We start from the raw sequence: 16417 nt of genomic DNA, 5'->3' as shown, positions 1-16417 counted from the left end.
GAAAGGCTGGACTACTGAGTGGTGACGTTTCCCCATTGGGCGGAAGGTTCGGTGGCAGTCGTCGGTCTTCCAGCTGGTGGGAGTTGGCGTCGCGGTGCTGGAAGCTGGGACCCTAGTTTATCTCGCTGGGGAAGTCGGGCTGTGGGGTCGCAGCTGTCTGTCTGATCCCCGCTTTCCTTGGTTTCCTCCCACGGCGTGGGGCTTCGCGAAGGACTCCCCGGCCCCTTTGGGCCACGGCGGTAGCGGTGCCTTTTGCGGTGAGTGTCTGCTTTTTCCCGCCCCAGACTACAGACTAGCAGCTAGGGGTAGCCCCAACCCTGCTTAGGGGGCTAGACACTCCGGAGGGAGTTGGTTTCCTTGGCCACCGGCTGTCGTCACCGAGACGGAGGTGCGCTGGCCCTTTTTTTCTTGTCGTTGTCCCCAGGCAGAAGTTTTATTGAAAGATGCGCTGTGACCCTCTTAAATTATCTTCAGATTTACCCGAGCGAAATTAAACGTAAGCAGTTGCAGGCCTGACTTTGTTTTGCTGTCGTGATCGAGAATTTAGATGTGGTTACTTCTCCGAAAATCTTTTGACTTGTACGAGATTTTATTTTTCCCTGTTAACTTATGCCTAATTAACAGTGTCCCGCCTATAGCAGGCTTTCAAAAATTAATAAGGGATATCAGTTAAGTGCCATTGACGACTTAAAGTGTACTGATGGCTCTCGGGTGCTACTAACCATTTCTTGAAGCTCTTTCCCCTGTTGGCATTCTTGATGCTATTTTCACCTAATTCTTTCATATGCTTCATTCAACAAAATATTTATTCATTCTTAGCTATTGGGCAACAGAAAGGAATAACACGAACCCTGGCATTGAGGAGCTAACAGTACAGTGAGAGAGAGGCACATAAATAAATATACGTTATATCAAGATGAGTAATGAGAAATTCTAGTAAGGTATAAAGAACCATGAGAGCTATAGGAACACAGATGAGAATGTGCACCTTAGGAGATTTGTGACCCTGAGCAAGCTGATGTTCTGTTCTAGTCTCAGTTTCTTCATCTACCTAATAAGCTTAGTGTGAGGATGAAAGATTCGGTAAGGTGTGCGGTATAGTGCCTAGAATACACCAGTGGTGGTGCCAAAGGGGAGAGGAAATATTTCCCTGAAACCTCTTTCCCTTGATTTTTTTGATCTGGTCAATTAGTATTTTACAACTGAATATAAAGTACTGTGCAAAAACATCTTCAGGCCCTCCTTCAAAGAGATTACTGCTGTAACTTCACCTATCTGGAAGTTCTGGACCTGCCACTGGAATACAGTAAGAGAACCGTAAGCGGTAGCTTTTCTTTGTTTTCAATTGATTTTCTTCTGTATACCTTTGGAGAGGGAAAGGGAATTACTAAAAAGCTTCTATCCTTTTGATTATTCGAAGTCTTAGCTGACTCTCCTTTTGGTTGGCCCTTCGCCATCGCTATAGCCCAGATGCTCTCCTTGAGAGCTCTCAACTACTTCCATGGTGTTATCCTTGAATGCCAACCATTTCCATATCTTTTTCTCTAGCCTCTGTTTCATGAAATAGTTCTTTAGTTTCTGCAAATTCAGTAGGTCCAAAACCAAATTCACTCTCTCCATCTTCCTTTTTTTCCCGTTTTTAAATTACATATGTCCTACACACAAAAGTATGTAAAAGCATGGATTCCTAGTGTATCTTTGAGTTGTGACCCTGTATTTCTAGTTGAATTTTGTGATATTTGTTCAGTTTTTAAAAAGATAATAAAATGAGCACTCAATATCCAACTTAGTAGTAGAACATTACAAATAACCTTTAAAGCTCCTTGAATCTTTTCTGTATTAACTCTAACTTTCAAACCAGCTTCTCTTTTGCCTTCCATTCATTGGTTAATGGCATCACTAGCCACCTGGTTATTCAAACTAGAGAGGGCCTTAGAGTCATTTTTGCCTCTGTTTCTCCTTCATTCTCCATAACCATTTGGTCATTAGGTCCTATAAATTCTGCGTTGTGTTTAGCCCTTGGCTTGAGCCCCTTCCCCCCCCCCCCCCTTTTGTGTTTTTCCTTAGTTCAAGCCCACATCTCTTTAATAGACTTTTGGAGTATGCTTGGTGTATGTGGTCTCGTGGCTCTCCAGTTTTTCTCCCTTCAATGCATTTGCTACATTGTCTCTAATTTTTAAATTATAGAACAGATTTTTCATTCTCTTATTTCCCTTGAGGAGTGTTGCTTCATGCAGGGATTATTAACCCTGGCTGCACATCAGTATAGCCAGTGAAGTGTTTCAAACCATAGGTGCCTTGTTTTGCTCTCCTAATCAAGGATTTAGATGAGGCCACTTCTCCCATATTCTTTTGATGTTACCATCCCTAGAGATTCTGATTATTTAATTTTCAGCTGACAGGTGTTAGTTGAATGTCATTGAAATTACCCACTGCTTGAGTATATGCCTCATCCCTCCTCATCCATATTTTCAGTCTGTCCTTTTCAACTTCAAGGCAAACTATTTCCAAGGAATTATTTTGACTTGGTTTTAATTTTCCTCTTGGTAATAGTTTACATGGGATGAAGTGTGAGAGTAGCTTTGACATATATACACCGCCAAATGTAAAATAGATAGCTCATGGGAAGTTTCTGCATAACATAAGGAGACGAACTCGATGATGGGTGATGACTTAGAGGGCCAGGATAGAGAGGGTGGGAGGGAGTCGCGGAGGGTAGGGTTATGTGTATAAATACAGCTGATTCATTTTGGTGTACCTCAAAAATTGGCACAGCAGTGTAAAGCAATTATATTCCAATAAAGAGCTTAAATAAAATTATTAAAAAATTGAATTTAAAAAAAAAGATTCTTTTTATGATTGACTTGACAGCCAAAAAGTATCTTAAAGAATTGATTCCCAGTGTTTTTCAGTTATTACCCATGGTTGCTAACTGAATTTTTGGTATACCTTTTAATATTAAGATGAGTTTTAAAATTTGAAAGCAGAATTATTTTAATAAAGAGAATGTTTCCAGATACTACTTTGGTGCAAAATAAGGCAGAGAAGTCAGTGGTGATACGATGCATAATTTATCTTCTGAAGTTAACAGAGGAGTCTTGTGTTTGTTAACTTGATGAAATTTATTGATTTGGAATTAGGACTTTTCTCATGCTGGTACAATTCCTGGAGCACATAGTAGGTGTTTAATGAGTGACTAAAATGAATACAAGTTGAAACTCCATCTAAACCTCTAGTATAATATCATTCTGTTTTGTATTTTTTTTTTTTGTATTTTATTTTTTGTCTTTAAGAACTTTTATTGAGATGCAGTTTTCTCTACATCTGTGTGTCTATTTCTGCCTTGCAAACTGGTTGATTTGTACCATTTTTCTATATTCTGCCTGTATGTGTTACTATATGGCCAATCTCTAGTATAATATTTTAATTCTCACAAAGAGCACTTTGAAAAATAATTAATTTTCCTTTTAACACACACATAAAAATATTCTTAGTCATTACCAACAATTCGAAAATTACAAAAAGATACAAATTAGAAAATAAAAATTACTAGTTATTCACCATCCAGAGATGACAAATATTATTTTCTAACAATTTCACTGAAATAAAATTAACATACCATACAGCTCACTTAAAGGGTACAATTCAGTGGTCTTTAGTGTATGTGCAGAGTTGTACAACCATCACCACCTACAATTTTAGAACATTTTTCATCCCTGCATGAAGAAATCCCATACCCACTAACACTCACTCCTCATTTTCCCTCAATTCCCAAGCCCTAAGCAACTATTAATTCACTTTTTTTCTTTATAAATTTTTCTCTTCTGGGCATTTCATATGAATGGAATCATATATTATGTATTCTTTCGTTACTGGTTTCTTTCATTTAGCATAATGCTTTCAAGATTCATCCATGTTGTAGCATGTATCAGTACTTCATCTCTTTTTATTATCAAATAATATTCCATTTGGTGGGTTTACCACATTTTGTTTATCCACTCATCAGTTGAGGAATATTTGGCTTTTTTCCACTTTTTGGCTAGTATGACTAATGCTGCTAATGACTATTCAAGTACAATTCTTGGTGGGAATGTGTGTCTTCCTTTTTCACAGACGTACCTAGAAGTGGAATTGCCGGGTCATATAGTAACTCTGTTTAAAATTTTGAGGAATTGCCAAACTTTTCCAAAGGGCTGTACCGTTTTACATTCCCACCAGCAGTGTATGAAGGTCTGATTTCTCCATGTTCTCACCAACACTTGTTATTGTAGCTATTGTAGTGTGGGTGAAGTGGTATTTGATTGTGCCTTTGATTTACATTTCCCTCGTGGCTAATGCCATTTTTTTGGATATTTGTTTATACAAAATATAATATATGCAGTTTTGTAATCTGGGTTTTGCACTTAGCATATTTTTAGCATTAGCAAGTATATTTACAAAAGATTTTCCTTCATTTCTGCTTTCCTCTTCACTCCCTCCCAAACCATAATTCTGGTGAAAACTTGCCTAAATTATATGCATAAAAAATAGAATCTATAGGAATGTATACCAGATTATTATTGGTGGTGATCAGGGGACGAAAGGGGGTAGGGTTAGGGGAATTATGTTTCTACCTTTAATGTTTCTGTAATGTTTGAATTTTTACCTAGAACGTGTATCCTCTTATAATCACAGAACATAAAAGTGAATTATTTCGGGGACTAAGTGTATTCAGAATGAAAAAATATTCTTAAATTTAAAGTCATTAACATTATATTAGTTATTCAGATATAATCGTTTTACCAAATGAAACACCAGTAGGCCACTTTGTTAAATTATTTACTTTTCCATGGTTCTAGACTATGAATACATATGCTATGCAGAATTTAAAATATATATATATATACACACACACATATTTAGTATTACAGTCAGGAAAACAAGTATTGGTTTGGGGTATTGACTAGTTTATAGAAAAGTGTATAATATAGAAGTCATTTTTCTAAAGATGTTTACTAATAATAGTATATTTGTATATTTAGTTCTTTAGTCTAATATTGATCCAATAAGTTAGTCATTGACTAGGGCTTAGAAGAACTTTTTAAAAGCGTTTTCATTCTAATAAAATTTGGAAGCTCTAATCATTAAAATCTGTTTGTATAATCTCAGATTGGGCAAGGTTTTGGCAGGACTATTTTTAATTGTTTATATAGAGAAAAGTGGTTGTTTGGACACGTCTGTTGAATAATAACCAGGTACATGTAATTTGCACTAAATATTAAAGATTCTGGGGCAGTGATTCCTGGGTATTGAGACAGGGACTTTAGTAGTGTTCAGAAAATTTCCAGTTTACTCACACTTCAGTTAACACTATAAGGAAAGCCAATTGATATTCAAGAAAGGAAGAAAAATAATAGTTAATATATTGTGCTCTTGCAGCCAGTTTTATACATACTGTCTCATTTAATCCTCACAACAGCCTTTCAGGGTAACTACCTTGATAATGGTATTATCTCCATTTTGCAGGTGAGGAAAGTGAGGCTCAGAGAGATTAAGTAACTTGCCCAAAGTAACCCAGCCAGTATGTAACAGAGCTGGGATTTGAATCCAAGTCTGTCAGACTCCAAAGCCCATGCCCTTTCCAGTACTTCACACTGCAGCGGGTAAGTATGATACTTGGCCCTGTGCTTGCCTTACTTAGGGCACCCCAAACTTGAGTGTGTTTCCATCACCTCACTATCCAACTCTTAGTCAGACTCCTGTTAGAGGAATGTGTGATGGGCCAAGATCAGTCCTTGTACATCCTGATTGCAGTGGTACTTATCAGTTCTTTCTGGACATTTGTAATTATTACTCTTCCATGAAGAGGAATGTGCATCTTTGCTTTCAAAATATGATTTCTTCTCTTGTAGTATAGCAGCAAAATTTGTCCCGGGAGTTTGCCAGCAGGGGTTTTCAAACCTATTGTCTAAAGCATCATTCATACTCTAGGACCTAAGGCTGTGTAGCCAAGGGACTGTAGGAAGTCATTATGCTTTTTTGTAGGAATGGCTGTTCCATTCCTTCACCTGCTTATATGGTAAAATTGTTGTGAGGGTGAAATGAGATAATAGATGTTAAACTGTATGAAGTACTATATCGTAATCCTGTATCTTTCCAACAGTCCCATGTAAGTAGAGATTCTTCTTTTGTGAAATTCAAGTACATGTATACGCATATTTACTTCTATAATTCTTAGCCGAGAGAATTTTGAGTGAGTGTGCTTGAATTGTAAATTATTCCAATTTGAGATTTAGGGTTAGCTATTAATATTAAAAAAGGTATTTTGTATTTTAGTGTGCATATTAGAACAAGGTGAAGTTAATTTTTAGGAATCTTGTTGGAAATTTGAAAAGTTATAATAAATAAGGCAAATAAATAATAATTGTACAATATGAATTATCTAGGTCATTGATTTTCTTTTGATTTGTCCTGTTATCTTCATTGGTTTATTTCAGTGGTCTTTGAGAGATATTTGTAAGGCCTTTCATGACTTTGGTTCCCTAGTCTTGCTTTTTACCTAAGGTCTTAAATACATCATTCATCCATAAGGTTCATTTTTACTAAAGGCTTACTACATAAGGCTGAGGGTAAATAAAGCGGTGAGCTCACAGGACAGAGCAAGAGAGGCAAAAATCCCTGCCCTCATGCAACGTACGTTTCAGTTGAGGGAGATGGACCACAAATAACATACAGTTGCCCCTTGAAAACAAGGGTTTGAACTGCGTGGGTCGACTTATGTGCAGATGTTTTTCAGTAAATATAGTACCTGTATTTTCATTTTATAGACCCTTAAATTAACTAAATGTGGGGAAAAGTTTGTGTTCAATTAGAGATCAACAATATGTGGAATCATAAGAACTAGGGTTTGAGTCAATTCTATCCAAACTGTTTCAGCTTCCTGCCTTTGGGTGAGTCATTTGTCAGTTCCTGTGTTTTTGAGGCAGAGATAGCAGTGTGTGGATTCTCCACTAGGATGGGGAAGGGGTCAGTGCCACTAACCTCCCTTTGTTCAAAGGTTAGCTGTGAGTAAATCACATTAGTTGGTAAGAAAACAATGAGAGAAAATGAAGAGAAGGGAGATTGTAGTTTTAAACAGGTGATGAGGGAAGGCCTCATTGATAAGTCGCATCCGGACTGCAACAATCGCGGAGGCAAAGGAGGGAGCTGTATTGTTAGCGGGGGGACAAGCATGCCAGCTAGTAATAAGGCCCTTAGGTAGAAATGTGCAGCAACCGCAGTAAGGAACAAAATCCTAGGGAGGGGAGGGGTTTGTTGGGGAGTGCCTTATAGGCCATTCTGAGGACTTTACCTTGGTGTAAAATGGGAAGTCGTGGAGGTTTTGAATAGAATTTTAATACCAGAGTTTTCAGAAACACATCCTCGGAAATTGCAGGGGAAATGCTGTATAAATAAAAGGTATTATTAGATAGTATTCCCCTACTGAAGTATAGATTTTTGTAATCAGGCAAATATATCTTTTGTATATCCTACTGAAGTATAGATTTTTGTAATCAGGCAAATATACTACCAATAAGTACTTACATAAGGAAAATTGTATTGGAAAACTTAACAGAATTTTTTTTTAATTTAAAAGAGCCAGTCAATGGGGGAAGATAAGAGTTAACTAGTGTAGCTTTTTTAAAATGGAGCGTGAAAAAGTAAATAAAATGGAGGATGATCTGTTTATGACATGATCTCTACAAAAGCTAATTGTGGTGTCATAATTAGGATTATATTACTCCTGGTAATGCAGTGGTAAAAGAGGTAAACTGAAACATCTGAATCTTATCTCTTACCTGAAGAATATTTAGTTAAGCAATTATAATTTAGCGTAATGAGTATGGGATAAGAAGGTAAAATTTTTGGATCTTTTCTATGAAGTGGTTGCTCTTCCAGCTTAAGTAACCATATAATTGGAAAAAAATATATATGTTAAGTACATTTTTTCAGTCCCATCAGGTATTGTTAGTAAGTCTTTAGGTTCTAAGTTACCAAATTTTACCTGAACGGAAGTGTAGTGTTTAATGTAGAGCTCATCCTGGGATATCTCTGCCAGAGATAGGTCCTCAAGTGCCTTTTCCCTTCCTGCTTCTTTGGACTCCCTTCATCTTTCCACTTTCTCTGTGTTGAATGAGTCAGCTCTTTTGTCCTCCTGTTTCTATTATTTTTAATCTTGTGTTTACTCTATAGATAGGATCTAGTCTAGGTAATCTTGCTTGATTAAATTAGACCAATTAGCTTGGAAGAGTTACCAAAACAGCTGTTTTGAACAATGAACTTTTCTGCCAGTATTGCTTATGTTGGACGATTGGTATTTCTTAACCTGGTTTTCAGAGCCCTTCACAACCTGTATTTCCTTCTAACTACATAGCCCTCTGTTCTGACCAGAATGTTTTATTTACTGTCTTCCAAATAGTACTCAACAACCTATAAGTACAATATATACATAAGATATGAATATATCCCAGGCTTTTCCATATCTCCATCTCTGCTTATGCCATTTCACCTTCTTCAAACTCCCTTTTTGTCCTCTTCTCTATCTTTCCAACTTCTACCCTATTTTAGGGTCAAATTCATGTTCAGCCTTCTCAATCAAGCCTGTTCTGTCTACCTGAGCTTATTTTTTTTTCTCCATTGAATTTTTACAGAAATAATTATTGGCAGTTGACCATAAACTTTTACTGCTAGCTTTGAACTACTACTTTACTGGTATTAGTCAAGGTTCTCCACAGAAACAGAACCAATAGGACATGTGTACACACACACACACACACACACACACACACACACACACACACATAAAAAGAGATGTATTATAAGGAATTGGCTCTCATAATCATGGAGGCTGACGAGTCCTAAGATCCACAGGGTGAGTTGGCAAGCTGGAGACCTGGGAGAACTAAGCTAATGGTATATTTCCAGTCTGCAGTCTGGCAGCGTGGAGACCCAGGAAGAGCTGATGTTTCAATTTGAATCTGAAGGCAAGAAAAAGCCTGTGTCCCAGTTCCAAGGCAGTCAGGCAGAGGAATTCTTAGATTTACTTTATTTTGCTGCTCATTCATGTGCCATGTCTTGCCAGCTAGTAGATAAGTGACTTGAGGGCAGGAAATACAAGTCATATTTTCTTGCTTACCATCCATGAGTCCTTGCATCCTGACATACGTGTAATAGGTACATTTATGTATTTTATAAAACTGTAACATTTTAGAGCTGGAAGGGGCGTTGGAGGTTATCTTTAGAGTTGGGGAATCAAGAACAGCTTTTTAATAATATATCTTTCCGTAATCGTTAGAAGAATGAAACGAGATAATGTAATGTGTATGAAAAGTTGTGATTTACTAATTTTAAAGCCTTTTTTTTTTTTTCCCACTTAGATCAGAAATCAAGATTAGTATTCCTGGGTGGAGATTTCACCTTTTTCTTTCTTTTTCTTTCTCACCCTTTTTTCATTTAAAAATGTACATACACACACACAAAATGTACACAACGCATTAGTTATTCATATTTACAAGTATGTCCAAAATGAAAACATTTAATTGGGGATGTCATCATTTCTTCCAAGCATATTGTCTGACATGTTAAATTTGCTGATTCATATAGCATATTCCAGTTAGGTAGTCAAATATAAGGCACCGTAACCAAGAGGTAGGTTTAGCTTTTGGACCTGACAGTATTCAAGACGCAGATTGAGGCTATAGAAGTTGAAATTATAGTATCTAAACACTAGAGTACTTTAATTTGAACTTACTCTTCTTTAGAAGTCTTCACTTATGGGAGCTGGTATTGATTGTTTTCAGATGTTTTAATTTTTTTCCTTCCTAGATTTTCTTGTAATCACATCTTAAAGCCTTCAAGATGGTACTAGCAGACCTTGGAAGAAAAATAACATCAGCATTACGCTCACTGAGCAATGCCACCATTATCAATGAAGAGGTATGTAAAATATGTAAAATCCACGTGATTGTACATCATCACTAACATTGGCGATAGATGATTACATTAATCTCTGTAAATATCTGTAGATAAAACCAAGAAATCGATACACTAGATAGTGTTTTTTATTGAGAAATTGACTATCTTAATTTCAACTTTCTGTAATGAATTACTCCCCCCAAAAAACAAAAATCACCTTAACGTACATGTAATAATGACATACATTTTATATTGTGAAAATGGATTCGATCTGGAAATATACTTTTGCTTTCTGTCTTGACATAGGTCTAAAACTTTAGTATCCTGCTTTTTCCTTCTTGGCTAGGCATGCATGTATCTCACCTTTTCTCCTTGACTTTTATTTAGCATTCTTATAAAAGGCTAGTATTTCCATCTTGGCTATTTTGATTCATTTTCTCTGTAATCCTCATTGAGTTTTATTTGGAAATTTTGTAAGCTGACTCATTATATGGTATCTGAAATACTTTCCTCCTGATTTTATTATTTTAAATTTAAGGTATTTCTTTCTCCCATTTTTTTCCCCCACATATTGTATCTTAATGGTTTGTCAACTGAAAAAAGATGATTATAGTCCACAGTGTATTTTATATTTTGTGGTACCAATGGAAAAGTACTGAATTTGGTTTTAGAAGACCTTGTTTAGCATCCCACTAGACAAATGGTAGAAATTTGAGCAACTTCAGATTTCTTAATATATAAAATGAGAAAATAGCATTTAACTTTCAAGATGATTTTAAGGAGCGAATGAAATAATAGATAAAAAGTACTTTCTAACTTGGAGGTTTAAAAAAAATTCTAATATAGAATTTGATATCAACACTTTAATAAGCTAATGAAATTAAATAATTTGGGGACCATCTTTGAGCTCGGCTAGTCCAGCCTCTCGTTTAACAGCAGCAGAAAGTCGGTTTCACATGTTTATTTATTGGGAGAACCAGGATTAGAATCTTTTTTCTAATTCCTATTTTTCTAATTTTCCTAATTTTTCTAATTCCAAGACTTTTTCTAATAATTATTATTAAGTAATAAGTCATAATTTAAATCATTGTTTAGCCTTTGGAATTCAGAATAAATAAAACAACAGCTTTCCAAACAGTTTTTCCTGTTGTGTAACCCTTGTGCTGTTTGTGTTTATGGTAGAAAAAAAAAAAGAAACCAGGGAGAAGAGGTTGGTGGGAAGTAAAATAACAGCTGTTGCTTGAATTGGCAGCTTCTCTGTTCTTGGTACTGTGCTACAAGGGAATTAACAAGGAGAAATCCCTCTAATGAAAGATCAGTTCCATTTTTATCAGATCCCTTTAATGAGGGATAGAGAAATCTGATAAGCCGCTGTATGACATATGACAGAAGTTGAAGATGAGAATTCATTCAAGAAGTACTTGAGGGCCTACATTTATGTCGACACCAGGGATATAACAGTAAACAAAAGAGACTAAAATTCCTGTTCTCATGGAGCTTACATTCTAATATGTAAACACTATTTCCATGAGCAGCTAAGACCTCATCTTTTTTAAAGACTTTATAGCTTAGGACCTTTTAACCACATGCCTTGCAACTCAACAAATATGTGATGATAGTGAGTTATTAATGGAGGATAGTTTTGTTTTCAACTTTGTTCCTTTGCTCTGAGTGGAAATAGTAGGGCTGCTAGATCAGACTGGGTCATTTTCTTTTGTCACATTTTCCTCCATGGTAGTCCAGTTAAGCAGATGTTGTGAATATATAGTGCTGCATATCAACAACAGGAATTCAATGACATAGAAAACTTCAGTGGCAACATGTATTGTGTAGTAACTTTCTTTGGCTTATATATTGTCTTTACTATTATTACTTTAATATAGGGATAAAATTGTAGTGGTTAATATCTGATTGAATAAAACGAAATGGAATGGTTTCCCCCCCACTATGCTGTGTTACTTGCGGGGTCTTAGTTCCCCTACCAGGGATCGAACCCATGCCCCCTGCAGTGGAAGCTCTGAGTCCTAATCACTGGACCACCAGGGAATTCCCTGCAATGTCTTATTTTGACAAAATGACTAGACATTTAATAAGATTCTCTCTCGGAGGCTAACTGAAAACCTTTCCCCTAGTAGTGTAGTATTGTTTTTATTAATAATAAGTTATGGTAGTATATGATGACTGGTCAATCATTGTTTTTATATGGTTGAAATGATACACTGGGTGTTTTAAGTTTTTATTTATTTATTTATTTGCAGGTGTTAAATGCTATGCTCAAAGAAGTATGTACAGCATTATTGGAAGCAGATGTTAATATTAAACTAGTGAAGCAACTAAGAGAAAATGTAAAGTAAGTTAAATTAATCAAGTAAAAAACAGGTAAAGCTAAATACAGTTTACTGGAATGAGAAGCTAATTAGAAAAGTCTGCTATATTATGAAACATTTTTGCTATACAGCACTGGGAAAGAATAGAATTCATATGTTGGAAGACTTTGTTTATAGTGCGTTTCCATTATCATGGTTCAAAGAATAAACTACATGTGGCTTTCATTTAATTATGGATTTCTTTCCATTCTTCTACTCCTTTATCTGAATGGATTCAATCATATACTGTATAGTATTTTAATAGAAATGCCTGTTAACAATTCAGATGCATTGTAGAAAAGTGGTGCCATTTTAATCCTCTTCAGACTAAAGATGACATTAATCAGCCTCCTTCATTATTGGAGAATTGTGTTCTCTTTTGTCCCCTTTTGGTTTCTCTGTCCATACTTGAATAAAGGAGTAATGTGTGTGGTTTCAGTTATTGTGTTAATTGGGAGAGGCACTGACTGGGACAGGGCATGTACAATAATTGAGGGCACCTCAATTAGCTGCTTGAATCCTAGCCTTTGTCCTGCTCAGGCCATCCTTCCTTTTTATACTGTCAGACTGGGTACTAAATATAGAACTACTAGCATTGAAGCATTTAGAACTACAGGAAGCAGTCTTATTTTCTGCTAGGTGTAAACATGTATGAATTCTGTATGCTGCAAGAAAAATAAAATTAATACTTCACAGTAATATGAGGACAAATTAATATTTGAACTTTAAAAAAAAAAAAAGAGCCTTGAAAAACTAACCAAAGTCTTACATCTAATATTTCATGGTAAATTCTTTATGGTATGGACTTATGACTTTGTAGTAATTGTATGTATGTTAATTAGAAGACTATTCATGTGAATGATTAAATATTCCTAACATTCTTTGGAGCAAAAGCTAATTCTTGTTCTTAGAGTGTTTTAACTGACTTTTCCCCCTTCTACCCTTAAAAACCATCATCATGAAGGTCTGCTATTGATCTGGAGGAGATGGCATCTGGTCTTAACAAAAGAAAAATGATTCAGCACGCTGTATTTAAAGAACTTGTGAAGGTAAAAGCGTATCTAGCTTGTGCTATGATTTTCTGTAGACTCCTGCATTAGCACTGCAAACAGGAATACTATTTCAGAATACTTTTTTGTGTTTTTATAGAATATGTGTATTAAAATATTAATTGAAGGATTATTAACTTTTCTGAGGTGCCTGTTTTTATCACAGACTTTTCTGAATACAAAATTCTGAGTACAGATATGAAGGCCATTATTATTCCTGCAAAAAAATACCAAAACCAAGTTACAAAAAGTAGAATTTCGCTGTATATTAATTGATGGAAGAGCCTCCATGAGTTTATCCTCTTTTAATATCAAGTTTTACCTATCGAAGGTCCTACTTTTGTACAGAAAGTCACGCTTGGCAAGAGTTCTTTTCTGTACTTTTATTGTGTCCAAAATTCCCTTTGAAAAAATCAAATATCCCTGCTGTTGCCTAGAGTTTAAGCAATTTTGAATTAGTGAAGTTTTATTTTGCAAATTGTAAATATAGCCTATTGCCCTGTTCCACCTTAGAACTGATATTGCTGCTGCTGTTGTGAAAATTATGATGAGAGTCTTAGAGCTTTAGAAAAAATGTTTGAGTCCAAAGGTAGGGGAAAAAAAAGAAAGGAACTAAAAAAAATTTTTTTAAGAGCAGCAGGTATCTGCTAGTGGTCTCCTAGTATTTTTCCCTATATTGTCTGAATAGTTTCATTTACTTCTTTGGTTCTAGCAGAACTGATTGGTACTTTGAAAAAGTCTAGTATCTCAGATGGTTGTGTCATTTCAGTTTTAGTCCTGTAGACTAATTTAAAAAGAAATTCAGAACCTAAAATAGGGTAGGAAATTTATCCAGTCTTACTTCTCAGTTTGTGGTTGAGAAAAGTGAGACAGTTAGTGGTAGACTAAGGTCTGAACTCCAAACTCCTTGTGTAGGACTCCTCACAATATTTCCGGATTGCTTTTCATCTAACACCTGAGGTCAACACATGATGAGTGAACATTTTTAATTTTAGGGGTTGGCATCTTTAGGCAGTTTTGGAGCATCAAGTGCTTTGTTAAAATGCCTTTACAGAGTACCTACTTTATTCCAGGCATTATGCTAAATGCTGCTGATAACAGAGATGAAAAAGGCTGGGCGTTATACTCAGAAGCTCATGGTCTAGGGCAGTGGTATACAAAGCAAGGCCAAAACTGTATTCATAATAACACTAAGACATTATTTGCCCTTTTTTACCTTCTTTACTGTAAAAGCATTAGGTAAAACTCCCTTGCATGAATTAAGGCAGTGGTACCAAATTATACTAGTAGTCATTGTACTCTTACTCCCACACATTTGCAGTGGAAAAAAAAATTGCCAGTTTTATTTAAGAATGTCATTGATAGAGCAGTAGAAATTATTAGTAGTATTAAATCTTTTTTTAAAAAATTATTTTATTTATTTATTGGCTGCCATTGGGTCTTCATTGCTCTGCATGGGCTTTCTCTAGTTGCAGGTAGCGGGAGCTACTCTTCGTTGCGGTGCGTGGGCTTCTCATTGCTGTGGCTTCTCATTGCAGAGCATGGACTCTAGACACACGGGCTTCAGTAGTTGTGACACTTGGGCTCAATAGTTGTGGCACAGAGCTTAGGTGCTCTGTGGCATGTGGGATCTTCCTGGAGCAGGGATCGAACCTGTTTCCCCTGCATTGGCAGGTGGATTTTTAACCTCTGCACCACCAATGAAGTCCCAAATGTTGACCCTTGAATATACATGTGTTTATAAGATTTTGTGTGGTGAAGTGGGAAGTATGCAGAAAGCCCTTTTGCTGTGTACTGAAATTTGATGGTTGACTTGAGGAAAGCAAATGTGTAATTACTTGATTGCAGTCTGAGCTAGCCGCTTCTTTCATAGAACACCATTTTTTATTTATTTATTTATTTATTTATTTATTTATTTATTTATTTTTGGGGGGGGTACACCAGGTTCAATCATCTGTTTTTATACACATATCCCCGTATTCCCTCCCTTCCTTGACTCCCCCCACCTCGAGTCCCCCCTACCCTCCCTGCCCCAGTCCTCTAAGGCATCTTCCATCCTCGAGTTGGACTCCCTTTGTTATACAACAACATCCCACTGACTGTTTTACAGTTGGTAGTATATATATGTCTGTGCTACTCTCTCGCTTCTTCTCAGTTTCCCCTTCACCCCCCGCCCCCTCCCATACCTCAAGTTCTCCAGTCCATTCTCTGTATCTGCATCCTTATTCTTGTCACTGAGTTCATCCGTACCATTTTTAGATTCCATATATGTGAGTTAGCATACAATATTTGTCCTTCTCTTTCTGACTTACTTCACTATGTATGACAGATTGTAGTTCTATCCACCTCATTACATATAGCTCCATCTCATCCCTTTTTATAGCTGAATAATATTCCATTGTATATATATGCCACATCTTCTGTATCCATTCATTTGTTGATGGGCATTTCGGTTGCTTCCATGTCCTGGCTATTGTAAATAGTGCTGCAATAAACATTATGGTACATGTTTCTTTTGGGATTATGGTTTTCTTTGGATATATGCCCAGGAGTGGGATTACTGGATCATATGGTAGTTCTATTTGTAGTTTTTTAAGGAACCTCCAAATTGTTTTCCATAGTGGCTGTACCAACTTACATTCCCACCAACAGTGCAGGAGAGTTCCCTTTTCTCCACACCCTCTCCAACATTTGTGGTTTCCAGACTTTGTGATGATGGCCATTCTGATTGGTGTGAGGTGATACCTCATTGTGGCTTTGACTTGCATTTCTCTGATGATTAGTGATGTTGAGCATCTTTTCATGTGTTTGTTGGCCATCTGTATGTCTTCTTTGGAGAAATGTCTATTTAGGTCTTCTGCCCATTTGTGGATTGGGTTATTTGCCTTTTTGGTGTTAAGCTTCATGAGCTGCTTGTATATTTTGGAGGTTAATCCTTTGTCCGTTGTTTCATAGGCAATTATTTTTTCCCATTCTGAGGGTTGCCTTTTAGTCTTGTTAATGGTTTCTTTTGCTGTGCAAAAGCTTTTAAGTTTCATGAGGTCCCATTCGTTTATTCTTGATTTTATT

The 16417-nt window shown here is 36.3% G+C and overlaps 1 protein-coding gene across 4 annotated transcripts in view; it reads left to right on the top strand.

The window, feature by feature from the left end:
• The first annotated feature begins 3 nt into the window (after positions 1–3).
• Positions 4–16417, top strand: part of LOC130844741 (signal recognition particle subunit SRP54) — a 70329-nt gene continuing 53915 nt past the window's right edge. Inside the window, exons 1-5 of one of the 4 annotated variants that reach the window (XM_057720840.1) lie at positions 5–257; positions 5506–5642; positions 9844–9954; positions 12192–12283; positions 13264–13348. In XM_057720840.1, the coding sequence (XP_057576823.1) occupies positions 9877–9954; positions 12192–12283; positions 13264–13348 (255 nt within the window). In that variant the 5' untranslated portion in view covers positions 5–257; positions 5506–5642; positions 9844–9876. Of the gene's footprint in view, positions 258–1192; positions 1307–5505; positions 5643–9843; positions 9955–12191; positions 12284–13263; positions 13349–16417 lie in introns of all 4 variants that reach the window. The other 3 variants (XM_057720841.1, XM_057720845.1, XM_057720839.1) reach the window with 3 other exon arrangements.

Source organism: Hippopotamus amphibius, chromosome 2, assembly GCF_030028045.1.
Source record: "Hippopotamus amphibius kiboko isolate mHipAmp2 chromosome 2, mHipAmp2.hap2, whole genome shotgun sequence".
NCBI lineage: Eukaryota > Metazoa > Chordata > Mammalia > Artiodactyla > Hippopotamidae > Hippopotamus > Hippopotamus amphibius.
This window is presented reverse-complemented; position numbering and strand designations above follow the sequence as displayed.